Here is a 15,248-nt window from a genome sequence, read left to right as displayed (position 1 = left end):
TAAATAGCTAGCCCTGTGATGCCGGGCTATCTACTTAGAATATTGCAAAATGTGCTTTCACCGAAAAGCTATTTTAAAATCGGACATATCGAGTGCATAGAGGAGTTCTGTATCTATAATTCTTAAAATAATTGTTATGTTTTTTGTGAACGTTTATCGTGAGTAAATTAGTAACTTCCCCGGAAGTTTGCGGGGGGTATGCTAGTTCTGAACGTCACATGCTAATGTAAAAAGCTGGTTTTTGATATAAATATGAACTTGATTGAACAAAACATGCATGTATTGTATAACATAATGTCCTAGGGGTGTCATCTGATGAAGATCATCAAAGGTTAGTGCTGCATTTAGCTGTGGTTTGGGTTTATGTGACATTATATGCTAGCTTGAAAAATGGGTGTCTGATTATTTCTGGCTGGGTACTCTGCTGACATAATCTAATGTTTTGCTTTCGTTGTAAAGCCTTTTTGAAATCGGACAGTGTGGTTAGATTAACGAGAGTCTTGTCTTTAAAATGGTGTAAAATAGTCATATGTTTGAGAAATTGAAGTAATAGCATTTCTAAGGTATTTGAATAACGCGCCACTCGATTCCACTGGCTGTTACGTAGGTGGGATGATTTTGTCCCACCTACCCTAGAGAGGTTAAATAAAGGTGAAAAAAAAATCCACAATCACCCCGACCTCAACCCAATTGAGATGGTTTGGGATGAGTTGGACCGCAGAGAAGCAGCAAACAAGTGCTCAGCATATGTGGGAACTCCTTCAAGACTGTTGGAAAAGTCTTCACTATTATTCTACAATGTAAAAATAGTAAAAATAAAGAAAAACCCTTGAATGAGTAGGTGCGATTTCGTCCCACCTACCCTAGAGAGGTTAAATGGAAGAAGTTTGGAACCACCAAGACTCTTCTAGAGCTGGCCGCCCGACTAAACTGAGCAATCGGGAGAGAAGGGCTGGAGTCAGGGAGGTGACCAAGAACCCGATGGTCACTTTGACAGAGGTCCAGAGTTCCTCTGAGGAGATGGGAGAACTTCCTGCAGCACTCCACCAAACAGGCCTTTATGGTAGAGTGGCCAGTAAAAAGCACTTGACAGTGCACTTGGAGTTTGCCAAAAGGCATCTAAAGGACTCTCAGACCATGAAAAACAAGATTGTCTGATTTGATGAAACCAAGATTGAACTCTTTGGCCAGAATGCCAAGCGTCACGTCTAGAGGAAACCAGGCACCATCCCTACTGGGGAAGCATGGTGGTGGCAGCGTCATGCTGTGGGGATGTTTTTCAGTGGCAGGGACTGGGAGACTAGTCAAGATTGAGGGAAAGATTAATGGAGCAAAGTACAGAGAGATCCTTGATGAAAACCTGCTCCAGAGCGCTCATGACCTCAGACTGGGGCATAGGTTCATCTTCCAACAGGACAACGACCCTAAGCACACAGCCAAGACATCCCCTACCCGATCAACAGCCCACCACCCCCCACAGCAACTCGCCCAAGCCTCCCCCATTTCTCCTTCAACCAAATCCAGATAGCTGATGTTCTGAAAGAGCTGCAAAATCTGGACCCCTACAAATCCCCCTCTTCAAAGGGGGAGACACTCTAGACCCAAACTGCTACAGACCTATATCTATCCTATCCTACCTTTCTAAGGTCTTTGAAAGCCAAGTTAACAAAAAGATTACCGACCATTTTGAATCCCGCCGTACCTTCTCCGCTATGCAATCTGGTTTCAGAGCTGGTCACGGGTGCACCTCAGCCACGCTCAAGGTCCTAAACGATATCATAACCGCAATCGATAAGAGACATTACTGTAGAGCCATATTCATCGACCTGACAAAAGTCTTTCGACTCTGTCAATCACCACATTCATATCGGCAGACTCAACAGCCTTGGTTTCTCAAATGATTGCCGCGCCTGATTCACCAACTACTTCTCTGATAGAGTTCAGTGTGTCAAATTCTACATCCACCTGAAAGGAAGCGATTCCCAATCCTTCCATAACAAAGCCATCGCCTACAGAGAGATGAACCAGGAGAACAGTCTCCTAAGCAAGCTGGTCCTGGGGCTCTGTTCACGAACACAAACAGAGCCCCATTACAGCAACACAATTAGACCCAACCCAATCATGAGGAATCTAAAAGATAGTTACTTGACACATGGAAAGAATTAACAAAAAAACTGAGCAAACTAGAATGCTATTTGGCCATAGATAGTATACAGTGGCAGAATACCTGACCACTGTTACTGACCCAAAATTAAGGAAAGCTTTGACTATGTACAGACTCAGTGAGCATAGCCTTGCTATTGAGAGAGGCCGCCGTAGGCAGACCTGGCTCTCAAGAGAAGACAGGCTATGTGTACAATGCCCACAAAATGAGGTGGAAACTGAGCTGCACTTTCTAACCTCCTGCCAAATGTGTGACCATGTTAGAGACACATATTTCCATCAGATTACACAGACCCACAAAGAATTTGAAAACAAATCCAATTTTGATAAACTCCCATATATATTGGGTAAAATACTAGTGTGCCATCCCAGCAGCAAGAGTTGTGACCTGTTGCCACAAGAAAAGGGTATCCAGTGAATAACAAACACCATTGTAAATTCAACCCATATTTGTGTTTATTTATTTTTCCTTTTGTACTATTTGCACAATGTTTCAACACTGTAACAGAGAGAGAGAGAAAGAGAGAGAGGAAGAGAGAGAGAGACTGTGTTGGCTGTGGAGACTGGAGACAGAGAGAGCGAGAGAGCGAGAGAGAGAGGGACTGTTGGCTGTGGAGACGAGACAGAGAGAGCGAGAGAGCGAGAGAAAGAGAGAGAGAGGGACTGTTGGCTGTGGAGACTGGAGAGAGAGAGAGACCAAATAATGCATGCAGAGCTGAATTAGGACGATTTCCGCTAATGATCAAAATCCAGAAAAGATCAATTAAATTCTACAACCAACTAAAACGAAACGATTCTCAAGCCATCAGAAAACAAAAAGATAATAACTTTACACATTGTAATGAATCAACAAAAAACAGCAAACTAGAATGTTATTTTGCAGTAAACCGAGAATACACTGTAGCAGAATACCTGACCACTGTGACTGACCCAAAATTAAATTAAGGAAAGCGTTGACTATGTACAGACTCAGTGAGCATGGCCTTGCTATCGAGAGAGGCTGTCATAGGCAGACCTGGCTCTCAAGAGAAGACAGGCTACAGTATGTGCCCACTGCCGACAAAATTAGGTGGAAACTGAGCTGCACTTTCTAACCTCCTGCCAAATGTGTGACCATGTTAGAGACACATATTTCCCTCAGATTACACAGACCCACAAAGAATTTGAAAAAAAATCCAATCTTGATAGAGTCCTATATCTTTTGGGTGAAACAACACAAATACTACAGTGTTCCATCACAGCAGCAAGATGTGTTACTTGTCACGAGAAAAGGGCATCCAGTGGAGCACAAACACCACTGTAAATACAACCTAGATTTATCTGTTTATTCATTTTTTCCTTCTGTATTTCAACTATTGTTACAACATTGTACATAGCCAATAATATAACATTTGAAATGTCAATATTATTATTTTACTTTTGTGAGTGTAATGTTTACTCTTAATTTCTGAATTGAGAGAGAGGGAGAGAGAGAGGGAGAGAGAGAGAGAGAGAGAGAAAAAACAGAGAGAGAGAAAGAGAAAGAGAGACATGTTTGTTTATTTTCCCTTTTGTACTTTAACTATTTGCACATAATATGACATTTGAAATATCTTTATTCTTTTGGAACTTTTGTGAGTGTAATGCTTTCTGTTAATTTTTATTGTTTATTTCACTTTTGATTATTATCCACTTCACTTGCTTTGGCAATGTTTACATATGTTCCCCATGCCAATAAAGCCCTTGAATTGAATTGAGACACAGAGAGAGAGACAGAGAGACAGAGAGAGAGAGAGTGAGCTAGCCAGGACAGCGCTGCATTTTCCATTTACAGCCAGGCTGCAACTTTCCCTTGCCACAACAACCCTCACAAGAAAGATATGTGTTCCTATTTCCCCTACTTTGCTTTGTCAGAAAATGGTTTGGGACCGTGTTACGCTTTTAGGAGACAATATAAAACAACATTCATTCACTGAGCATACAGTACATACACAACTCTTCATACATTTTGCATTTCAACATCTTCTGTCTCATACAATGAATGTTTAGAACATCCAAACAAAATTTGGTTTATTCAAATGAAAGAGGGCAGCTCACTTTGACAGTTTCTCTCTCCAAATCCTGAATTGTGTTCCATAATTCTAAAACGGTCTGATTTGTTTCATTACAGGTGCAAGCAGTTGACCTACCCAGAGGACCTCCCTCAGATCTCAGTGGTGTTCATCTTTGTGAATGAGGCCTTGTCGGTCATCTTGCGGTCCGTCCACAGCGTGGTCAACCACACCCCTGCACACCTTCTCAAGGAGATCATCCTGGTTGACGACAACAGTGACAGTGGTAAGACTTCTAGTCTAGATGATTCTTCAGTATAACCATCTAACTGTTCATTCCTTGTGGCTGTACTCAATCAATCAATCAATTGAATTTATAAAGCCCTTTTTACATCAGCATTTGTCACAGTGCTGCTACTGTCTGCCGAACTAGATCTTAAAGAGCAAGCAAAACAACAAGATTCTACTAGATTGCTTCCAACGTTTCATTAGTAGAACCACAATCCCTGTGTTATTGCATTTTGTTTTGGCTTATTGCTCCACAAACATTACTTCTCCAATTCATTTTTGGCTTTTTAAAAGTGGAGGGTGGTGTCACAAACAAAGAATTGCATCTGTTTATGTGTGGGAAAAGTGCCAGAGGTGTCAATTCCCTTATAAACAAACTAGTCAAGTTTCTTAACAATAAATATATGTCCAATTTACGTGGGATTCTGTCTGTCTGTCTGTCTGTCTGTCTGTCTGTCTGTCTGTCTGTCTGTCTGTCTGTCTGTCTGTCTGTCTGTCTGTCTGTCTGTCTGTCTGTCTGTCTGTCTGTCTGTCTGTCTGTCTGTCTGTCTATCTATGTGTGTGTGTTCAGAGAAGAGAGGAGAATGAACAAGGGAAAAGTAGAGAGAGGGGGAGAAAGGGATGAAGAACCCTCGGGGGTGTGCTCTTGAACACTGTTAGTGAGTGTAAAAATAACCAGAATAAATACTCCACTGTGATTTGGTCTGCGTGAGGTTTTGGTTGCTTCCACACACCTGCATGCCCCATGGCAGCCCGCTCTGCTCAGCCACGACTTCCAGAAGCCTGCCTGTTTCAGTGGACAGGGACAATGAACTAGATTCCAACCGACACTTGGCCCTCCATCACTTGGCATGGAGTTGGGCTTAGTCCCAGTGTCCCCCAGGCTGGCGCAGAGAGGAGGCGCATAAATAACATCTTGAAAGAGGACCAAGTAAGAGTCAACATTGGCACATGCCTACTGTCCCCATAGAGGCAATAGACAACCATTTAAACCAAACGAGGTAGGCACAAATGGCAGCCGCTGCGTCAAAATACCAACCCACTTACTCCCCCCTCTCTGTATACCCCATTGTTTAATGGTTGTGATTGGTGAAGGTTATGTGTGCACATGTAGATGCTGTTCTCTCCAGTGACATTAGACCATTAACATGCAGGCTTGGCTACTTGAGGCACAGCACAGTGGCATAATGAGTCACACACAGGGAACATGTTTTTCTTGTCTCTCTGACACATATCCTTTAGCTGGGACATTTATTGGTTGCTGATAGGTTTCTTTTCAGGGTTGCTCCTTAGCCATAGCTGGGCGGGCGGGGGAGCTAAATGCCTGTTCTACTTGATGAGCGTTTTATCTAGCTGTGTATACCATACAGTAACAGTCCCAAACATTCATTCATTGTTCCAGCTCACATAGTATTAGATGTAAACGGTTTAATGAGCCTGTTGGAATTCAAATCTATAGGAAAGAAAGGGGTATACCAAGTCAGTTGCATAACTGAATGCATTCAACCAAAATGTGTCTTCTGCATTTAACCCAACCCCTCTGAATCAGAGGTACAGGGGGCTGCATTAATCAACATCATTGACACCTAGGGAGCAGTTCATGTTGTGTGTTAACTGCCTTGCTCAAGGGCAGAATGGCAGATTTTTCCACCTTGCCAGCTCGGGGATTCAAACCGGCGACATTTCGGTTACTGGTCCAACACTCTTAACCGCTAGGCTACCTGCCTAATGCTAGGCATGATTTCACTACCTTACCGTTACCACCCTGAAATTCTATGGCTACCTGCCTAATGCTAGGCATGATTTCACTACCTTACCATTATCACCCTGAAATCCTATGGCTACCTGCCTAATGCTAGGCATGATTTCACGACCTTACCATTACCACCCTGAAATCCTATGGCTACCTGCCTAATGCTAGGCATGATTTCACTACCTTACCATTACCACCCTGAAATCCTATGGCTACCTGTACGGTGCAATATGTGTGAATTTCATGCATTTTTTATTTCACCTTTATTTAACCAGGTAGGCTAGTTGAGAACAAGTTCTCATTTACAACTGCGACCTGGCTAAGATAAAGCAAAGCAGTGCGAGACAAACAACAACACAGAGTTACACATGGAATAAACAAGCGTACAGTCAATAACACAATAGAAAAAATAAAGTCTATTTACAGTGTGTGCAAATTGCATGAGGAGGTAGGCAATAAATAGGCCATAGTAGCGAAGTAACTACAATTTAGCAGATTAACACTGGAGTGATAAATGAGCAGATGATGATGTGCAAGTAGAGATACTGGTGTGCAAAAGAGCAGAAAAGTAAATAAAAACAATATGGGGATGAGGTAGGTAGATTGGGTGGGCTATTTACAGATGGACTATGTACAGCTGCAGCGATCAGTTATCTGCTCAGATAGCTGATGTTTAAAGTTAGTGAGGGAAATATAAGTCTCCAGCTTCAGAGATTTTTGCAATTCATTCCAGTCACTGGCAGCAGAGAACAGGAAGGAAAGGCGGCCAAAGGTGCTGTTGGCTTTGGGGATGACCAGTGAGATATACCTGTTGGAGCGCGTGTTACGGGTGGGTGTTTATATTGTGACCAGTGAGCTGAGATAAGGCGGAGCTTTACCTAGCATAGACTTATAGATGACCTGGAGCCAGTGGGTCTGGCGACGAATATGTAGCGATGGCCAGCCAACTAGAGCTTACAGGTTGCAGTGGTGGGTGGTATAAGGGGCTTTGATTAAAAAAACGGATGGCACTGTGATAGACTGCATCCAGTTTGCTGAGAAGAGTATTGGAAGCTATTTTGTAGATGACATCGCCAAAGTTGAGGATTGGTAGGATAGTCAGTTTTACTAGGGTAAGTTTGGCGGCGTGAGTGAAGGAGGCTTTTTTGCGAAATAGAAAGCCGATTCTAGATTTCATTTTGGATTGGAGATGTTTAATATGAGTCTGGAAGGAGAGTTTACAGTCTAGCCAGACACCTAGGTATTTGTAGTTGTCCACATATTCTAGGTCAGAACCATCCAGGGTAGTGATGCTAGTCGGGCGGGCGGGTGGGTGCGGGCAGCGAACGGTTGAAAAGCATGCATTTGGTTTTACTGGTGTTTAAGAGCAGTTGGAGGCCACGGAAGGAGTGTTGTAGGGCATCGAAGCTCGTTTGGAGGTTAGTTAACACAGTGTCCAAAGAAGGGCCAGATGTATACAGAATTGTGTTGTCTGCGTAGAGGTGGATCAGGGAATCACCCGCAGCAAGAGCGACATCATTGATATAATCAGAGAAAAGAGTCAGCCTGAGAATTGAACCCTGTGGTACCCCCATAGAGACTGCCAGAGGTCCGGACAACAGGCCCTCCGATTTGACACACTGGACTCTGTCTGCGAAGTAGTTGGTGAACCAGGCGAGGCAGTCATTTGAGAAACCAAGGCTATTGAGTCTGCCGATAAGAATGCGGTGATTGACAGAGTCGAAAGCCTTGGCCAGGTCGATGAAGACGGCTGTACAGTACTGTCTTTTATCGATGGCGGTTATGATATCGTTTAGTACCTTGAGCGTGGCTGAGGTGCACCCGTGACCAGCTCGGAAACCAGATTGCACAGCGGAGAAGGTACGGTGGGATTTGAAATGGTCAGTGATCTGTTGATTAACTTGGCTTTCGTAGACTTTAGAGAGGCAGGTCTATAACAGTTTGGGTCTAGAGTGTCAACCCCTTTGAAGAGGGGGATGACCGCGGCAGCTTTCCAATCTTTAGGGATCTCGGACGATACGAAAGAGAGGTTGAACAGACTGGTTGCAACAATGGTGGTAGATAATTTTAGAAAGAGAGGATCCAGATTGTCTAGCCCAGCTGATTTGTACGGGTCCAGGTTTTGCAGCTCTTTCAGAACATCTGCTATCTGGATTTGGGTGAAGGAGAAGCTGGGGAGGTTCGGGCATGTAGCTGCGGGGTGGCGGAGCTGTTGGCCGTGGTTGGGGTAGCCAGGAGGAAAGCATGGTCAGCCATAGAGAAATGCTTATTGAAATTTTCGATCATAATGGATTTGTCGGTGGTGACTGTGTCGCCTAGCCTCAGTGCAGTGGGCAGCTGGGAGGAGATGCTCTTGTTCGCCATGGACTTTACAGTGTCAAAAACCTTTTGGAGTTAGAGCTACAGGATGCAAATTTCTGTTTGAAAAAGCTAGCCTTTGCTTTCCTGACTGACTGCGTGTATTGGTTCCTGACTTCGCTGAACAGTCGCATGTCGCGGGGGCTATTAAATTAAAACTCATATTTTCTGTTTTGCACTGTCAATTCATTTAAAACCTATTCCTTGGTTCATAATTTTCCAGTGCTGCCGATGCATTCCAACTTTCTATTTATTTGCTGTGCACCAGAGGGGATCCTTTAACATTTCTCCCTCCCAGCAAAACAGCCATGCAATTATTGCACTCTGTTGGGTTTCATCATCTTTTAGCTGCATCTGTGTAGCCACAGCTTGCACATAGGTCACAAACCATTCTAGTAAACAAACATAAATGCGTCCACACACTCAAATAAGCCAACAGGCAGGCACAGAGACACAGAGACATGTACCATACTCTCACGGTTAGTAACCTTAACCCCTACCATTAACTGAACCATAACCCTTACCTAACTTTAACCTTAACCATTTTAAATGTCAACTTCAAATGAAATTACATTTTATTTGTCACATACAGATTAACCCTGGTGTTCTTTCAGAGGTTGATTTATGTGTGGAGCAGGCGTCTGCTCCAGGCGTCTGCTCCAGGCGTCTGCTCCAGGCGTCTGCCCCAGGCGTCTGCCCCAGGCGTCTGCCCCAGGCGTCTGCTCCATGCATCAGTTCTAGGCGTCAGCTCCATTATAAAACTGTGCATGCCAATTGCCCTTATTATTCTTTCTCTCCCTCCCATAGATATTCAAGTACTTAGCAACCTGATGGGAGAACCTCAAACACTTGTCAATCCTCCACAAACATTACATTGGGATCAGTCAGTTAGTCTGCCATTTGTGGAATTGCTTGTTTACCTCACAGCCTTTATTTCCAGGGATGACAGTGACACGGAAAGAAAGCTAGGCTCATCCCCTGGAGTAGAGTAAGAGGGAGAGAACGTTTTTACAGTACAGAAAGAATAAGGTAATCTGTGTTGTGCTGGGTCGCTCTAGTTTTACTTACTCTATGTAACTCATGATGCTGAGCTCTGTTGTGTGTTGTTCTTGGGGCAATTCATAACCCCATTCTTTTCAGAATAAGAAATGTATTGTTGTATACCAGATTCAACACTTTCTGCAAGCTATTCATTTCAAATAAAATGTTCAAATAAAATTTTATTTGTCACATACACAGATGTCGACCTCACCATGAAATTCTTACTTACAGGCCCATTTGCAGTGAAGTCAATACTTGTCAGTGTTTCTGTTATCCAAAATAACTGATTCTCTTTCTCTTGTTTTTCCAGTGGAGCTGAAGTTCAATCTGGACCAGTATGTGAACAAGCGTTACCCAGGTCTGGTGAAGATCGTCCGCAACAGTAAGAGGGAAGGCCTGATCCGAGCCAGGATACACGGTTGGAATGCTGCAACCGCCCCGGTTGTAGGTTTCTTTGATGCCCATGTAGAGTTCAACACTGCCTGGTAAGAACTGTGCTTCATCTTCATACGCTATCTCTTCTTTGTCCTTTTCACTCTTGGGGTTCATGTTAGAGTGCAATTGTCACGATCACTGTCCTCAAACTCCCTGTCATAAATAAGCCAAGGCGCAGCGTGCCGGTAATTCCACATCCTTTATTTTGAAGTGAAACCGAAACAAAACAATGAACAGGATAAACAGAAAGAAACGTGACGTTCTGGGGCTGCTCAAAGGCAGCTGCACAAAAACAAGATCCCACAACTCAAGGAGGGAAAAAGGGCTGCCTAAGTATGGTTCCCAATCAGAGACAACGATAGACAGCTGCCTCTGATTGGAAACCATACTTGGCCAAAACATAGAAATAAAATACATAGAATGCCCACCCCATATCACACCCTGACCTAACTAAACAGAGAAAAACGGCTCTCAGGTCAGGGCGTGACAGCAATGGTTGTAGTCCTACATAATCGTAGATTAAATATGCAGGTCGCCCCTCAAGCATTTTGATTAAGCGTCAGCTAAACTGTGCTTACGCTATGAAGAATTGTTACTGAGGCAGCACATTCAGGGAACATGACCTCCATTTTGAATTAGTTAGAACAGTTAATAAGCTTTTCCTGAGGTTCAAACTCATCACTTCTGAACTGTGACTAATGGCCAATAGAAAAGACACTGTTTGAGTTTCAATTATGTTACCTGTACTGTACTGTAGTGTCGCAGAAATAAGCCTAAGCCATGTTTTTACGGTGGTGGGACAATGAAATAAGAGATAACAGATTAAACGATGTTTTTGCCACATTGTTTCACCCTCCTCCAGCCTTAGGCTTTAGTGTTATAAGCATGATGGAAATTACTTAAGGGGGTCTCAACCCAATGTCTGGCTGGCACCTATGCTTACCACCAAACAAGTCACTCAAGCGCCTTGTAATTGGCACCTAATTTGAGCCTGTCATCCTGTCAGGCTTTTCAAGACGTAGAGTGTGTGGTGTGTTCCTGGGGAAGCTGGGGGAGGGCTGGAACCAAAGGTTTGGGTAATAAATTGTTTGTCTGCCTCCCTGGCTGTAGCTCAGTCACTTCACCTAACAAGATACCGCCGCTGCTTCATAACTGAAACATCAGCCAGAAAGGGAAGAGAAGATGACAAATATTTGCAGAATATATTTACTTATCACTTCAATAAAATTGTGGTTAAATATATTGTTGAAGAGTATTGAATTCTATCGTGTTATGAATAAAGCTTAGAGTTTGACTAGATTTACCAAGTCAGGTCACGTGGTCTGACTAGATTTACCAAGTCAGGTCACGTGGTCTGACTAGATTTACCAAGTCAGGTCACGTGGTCTGACTACATTTACCAAGTCAGGTCACGTCGTCTGACTAGATTTACCAAGTCAGGTCACGTGGTCTGACTAGATTTACCAAGTCAGGTCATGTGGTCTGACTAGATTTACCAAGTCAGGTCACGTGGTCTGACTAGATTTACCAAGTCAGGTCATGTGGTCTGACTAGATTTACCAAGTCAGGTCACGTGGTCTGACTAGATTTACCAAGTCAGGTCACGTGGTCTGACTAGATTTACCAAGTCAGGTCACGTGGTCAGGAAGTCCTGGTTTCCTCCTCCCTACTTATGAATAAACAACTGTGTGATTCCAACACAGATTTGACTATAATAAATCAACACACAGCATCAAAGCTGAAAAAGACATACACAAATATGAGCACAGATAGTATCATACAAAATCAAACCAAATCACATATTGCCACAGACAGTCCATCTACTGTGATCTGATCCGCTAATCATTCATCACTGTCATCCTTTTGACCTCTGGGCAGAGGAGGATCTCATGTACCTTGATTCTCGCCCAGGAGTGCTTTTAGTGAGAACTTAATGGACACTCCAAACCCACAGGGTGTCTCTGCCAGCTAGCCAGCCGGGGAGTTGGTTGGTTTCATCAGGAGTTGGAGTGGGTGATGATAATTGATACCCTGGTGGTTCCCTCATCTGTTCCCCCATCTGCTCCTGTTAAAAAATGGATGTGCTTTTCCGCCCCCTCACCATCCTTTCACCTCCACGGGTCCACCCTCATTGTTTCTGATGTTCGCTCCCCTGTTTTACATGCAGGGATCTATCAAAATTATCCTTTGAGTTAGCTCACTTGCTGCCTTCATGACTCACGCCGCACGCATACACTCACACTCACACTCTACATTTAAAGTGTGGCTTCTGTTCGATACGGCAGCCATGCATTTGCTTTGCATGACTCTATATTTCTGAAAAGTACAGCTGTGCACTTGGATCCCACTGATTCTATTGAAGAAGCTGTGGTATGTTAAAAAACATAGATACTGTATATGAGATGAAACGCATCAGCCACTACATTCTTGTAGGAAACAGGTTTTGTGTTGCATACAGTCCATTTTTCCCCACTTCAACGGTGAGTGTGCTTATACAGTATGTGTGCACAGAGCTGAGTATAATAGATTATATTTCAGTGGGAATAGGGGGAAAAAACATTACAAATTTGTTGAATGTATGTGATGTATTGTTCTGCTAGCCCGCAACCTTAGATGTGTACATTCATTAGTCACAAGCCCCTGTAGTCATCATCATATGACTATGCAATATGGCACATACTACAGTAATAAGTGAGATGGATTGTTCCCCTGCCTTTTTGTCATGAGACACAGTGAATGACCTTGTAAAAACTACTAGTGCATACCCAGACATCCAGTTTGCTGAGCCAAGTGAACCTGCTGGCATTCTGAAGCCAAGAAGCTGTCTAGTTGTACCCTTTGTATTTTTTATTTATTTAACCTTTATTTAACTGGGCAAGTCAGTTAAGAACAAATTATTTTTTACAATGATAGCCTACCAAAAGGCAAAAAGCCTCCTGCGGCTTTTTGATATAGGACAAAACACACATCACGACAAGAGAGACAACACAACACTACAAAAAGAGAGGCCTAAGACAACAACATAGCAAAGCAGCAACACATGACAACAACATGGTAGCAACACAACATGGCAGAAGCACAACATGGTAGCAGCACAAAACATGGTACAAACATTATTGGGCACAGACAACAGCACAAAGGTAGAGACAACAATACATCACGCAAAGCAGCCACAACTGTCAGTAAGAGTGTCCATGATTGAGTCTAGTATGCAATTGATTATACACATTATATAAGTGTGGATTGTTCTCATGTGAATAGTTTTCAGAAATGGAATGGATGGAACATATTTACATTCAGTTTTACAGGATGTTATATCATTGCATTATTTTGTGTCATGTAAATATGTGCACAATCCATTTCCTCCCTCTGAAGCCATTCCAGTACAACTATACATCCAAGGCTGAGAAACAGGGTCATTCATTCCGAGGCGAACATTCTAATCCCACTAAGCTCAATTTTTCTGTTTAGTAAATACAATTAATGTGGTGGAAATACAGCAGGGTTGTAATAAGCATCCACGCCTCTTGAACTCTAAACTAACAGGGAGAGCCTCAGATAAATTGATATTGTTTTTTTTTTATTCTGCACCATTGCAATCTCAGGTTATTAATGATTAATGAATAGTCCATGCGAGCGCTATGTGTGTATGTGTGCCTGCTGAGTGTGTGGGGGAGATTAGAGGTTGTGGGTGTTGGATGTTGGCTGCATGGCTGTAATGAAAAGCCCGGCTCACAACCCCACGCTTTGATGGGGCTGTGATGCTGCTGCACCTTGTGATCCCACCGTTTCCCAGGATTCAGATTGAGTTCAGGGAATGGAAAATAGGACCAATAAAAGAGAAAAGAGCAATATGACTGTTCCAACCTCTTCCAAGGACCTCTCAACTGGTTTGGATTGTGTGCTTTGCATTCGTTGCATTCGTAGTTCAGAAATGTTTTATATATTTAAACAGAATTCAATTAGGTGCTTATCTTAGACAAATTTGTGAACTAAACACTTGTTTTCCAAACAAAGGAAATGGGATAGATGGCAACAAACAGACCTTATACCATGTAGTTAAATGTGCGAAACAATTAAAAAGTATTCTGACATATTTCTCAAAGCTTGGAAATGAATCACTTTTAATCAGTGGCATAGGCAGAAATCTGTTGATGTCACAGCCAGCAAAAATGTTTGTGGGACAAAATGTAGGCACTCAAATCATCATTAAATTATCATAAAAGCATTACCTACCCTACAGTGAGGGAAAGGTATTTGATCCCCTGCTGATTTTGTAAGTTTGCCCACTGGCAAAGAAATGATCAGTCTATAATTTTAATGGTAGGTTTATTTGAACAGTGAGAGACAGAATAACAACAAAAAAATCCAGAAAAACGCATGTCAAAAATGTTATAAAATGATTTGCATTTTAATGGGGGAAATAAGTATTTGACCCCTCTGCAAAACATGACTTAGTACTTGGTGGCAAAACCCTTGTTGGCACCAGGTTTGCACACATCTCAGGAGGGATTTTGTCCCACTCCTCTTTTCAGATCTTCTCCAAGTCATTAAGGTTTCGAGGCTGACGTTTGGCAACTCGAACCTTCAGCTCACTCCACAGATTTTCTATGGGATTAAGGTCTGGAGACTGGCTAGGCCACTCCAGGACCTTAATGTGCTTCTTCTTGAGCCACTCCTTTGTTGCCTTGGCCGTGTGTTTTGGGTCATTGTCATGCTGGAATACCCATCCACGACCCATTTTCAATGCCCTGGCTGAGGGAAGGAGGTTCTCACCCAAGATTTGATGGAACATGGCCCCGTCCATCGTCCCTTTGATGCGGTGAAGTTGTCCTGTCCCCTTAGCAGAAAAACACCCCCAAAGCATAATGTTTCCACCACCATGTTTGACGATGGGGATGGTGTTCTTGGGGTCATAGGCAGCATTCCTCCTCCTCCAAACACGACGAGTTGAGTTGATGCCAAAGAGCTCCATTTTGGTCTCATCTGACCACAACACTTTCACCCAGTTGTCCTCTGAATCATTCAGATGTTCATTGGCAAACTTCAAACGGGCATGTATATGTGCTTTCTTGAGCAGGGGGACCTTGCGGGTGATGCAGAATTTCAGTCCTTCACGGCGTAGTGTGTTACCAATTGTTTTCTTGGTGACTATGGTCCCAGCTGCCTTGAGATCATTG

The 15,248-nt window shown here is 43.1% G+C and overlaps 1 protein-coding gene across 1 annotated transcript in view; it reads left to right on the top strand.

Moving 5' to 3' along the window:
* The window catches only part of LOC115200330 (polypeptide N-acetylgalactosaminyltransferase 9), a 138,395-nt gene that overhangs the window by 40,048 nt on the left and 83,099 nt on the right, over positions 1-15,248 (top strand). Inside the window, exons 3-4 of the mRNA XM_029763298.1 lie at positions 4,313-4,479; positions 9,944-10,118. Of these exons, the coding sequence (XP_029619158.1) occupies positions 4,313-4,479; positions 9,944-10,118 (342 nt within the window). The remainder of the gene's footprint in view (positions 1-4,312; positions 4,480-9,943; positions 10,119-15,248) is intronic.

The sequence above is a fragment of the Salmo trutta genome, chromosome 9, assembly GCF_901001165.1.
Source record: "Salmo trutta chromosome 9, fSalTru1.1, whole genome shotgun sequence".
Lineage (NCBI taxonomy): Eukaryota > Metazoa > Chordata > Actinopteri > Salmoniformes > Salmonidae > Salmo > Salmo trutta.
The sequence above is the reverse complement of the archived record's forward strand: the minus strand, read 5'-3'. Positions and strand labels throughout refer to the sequence as shown.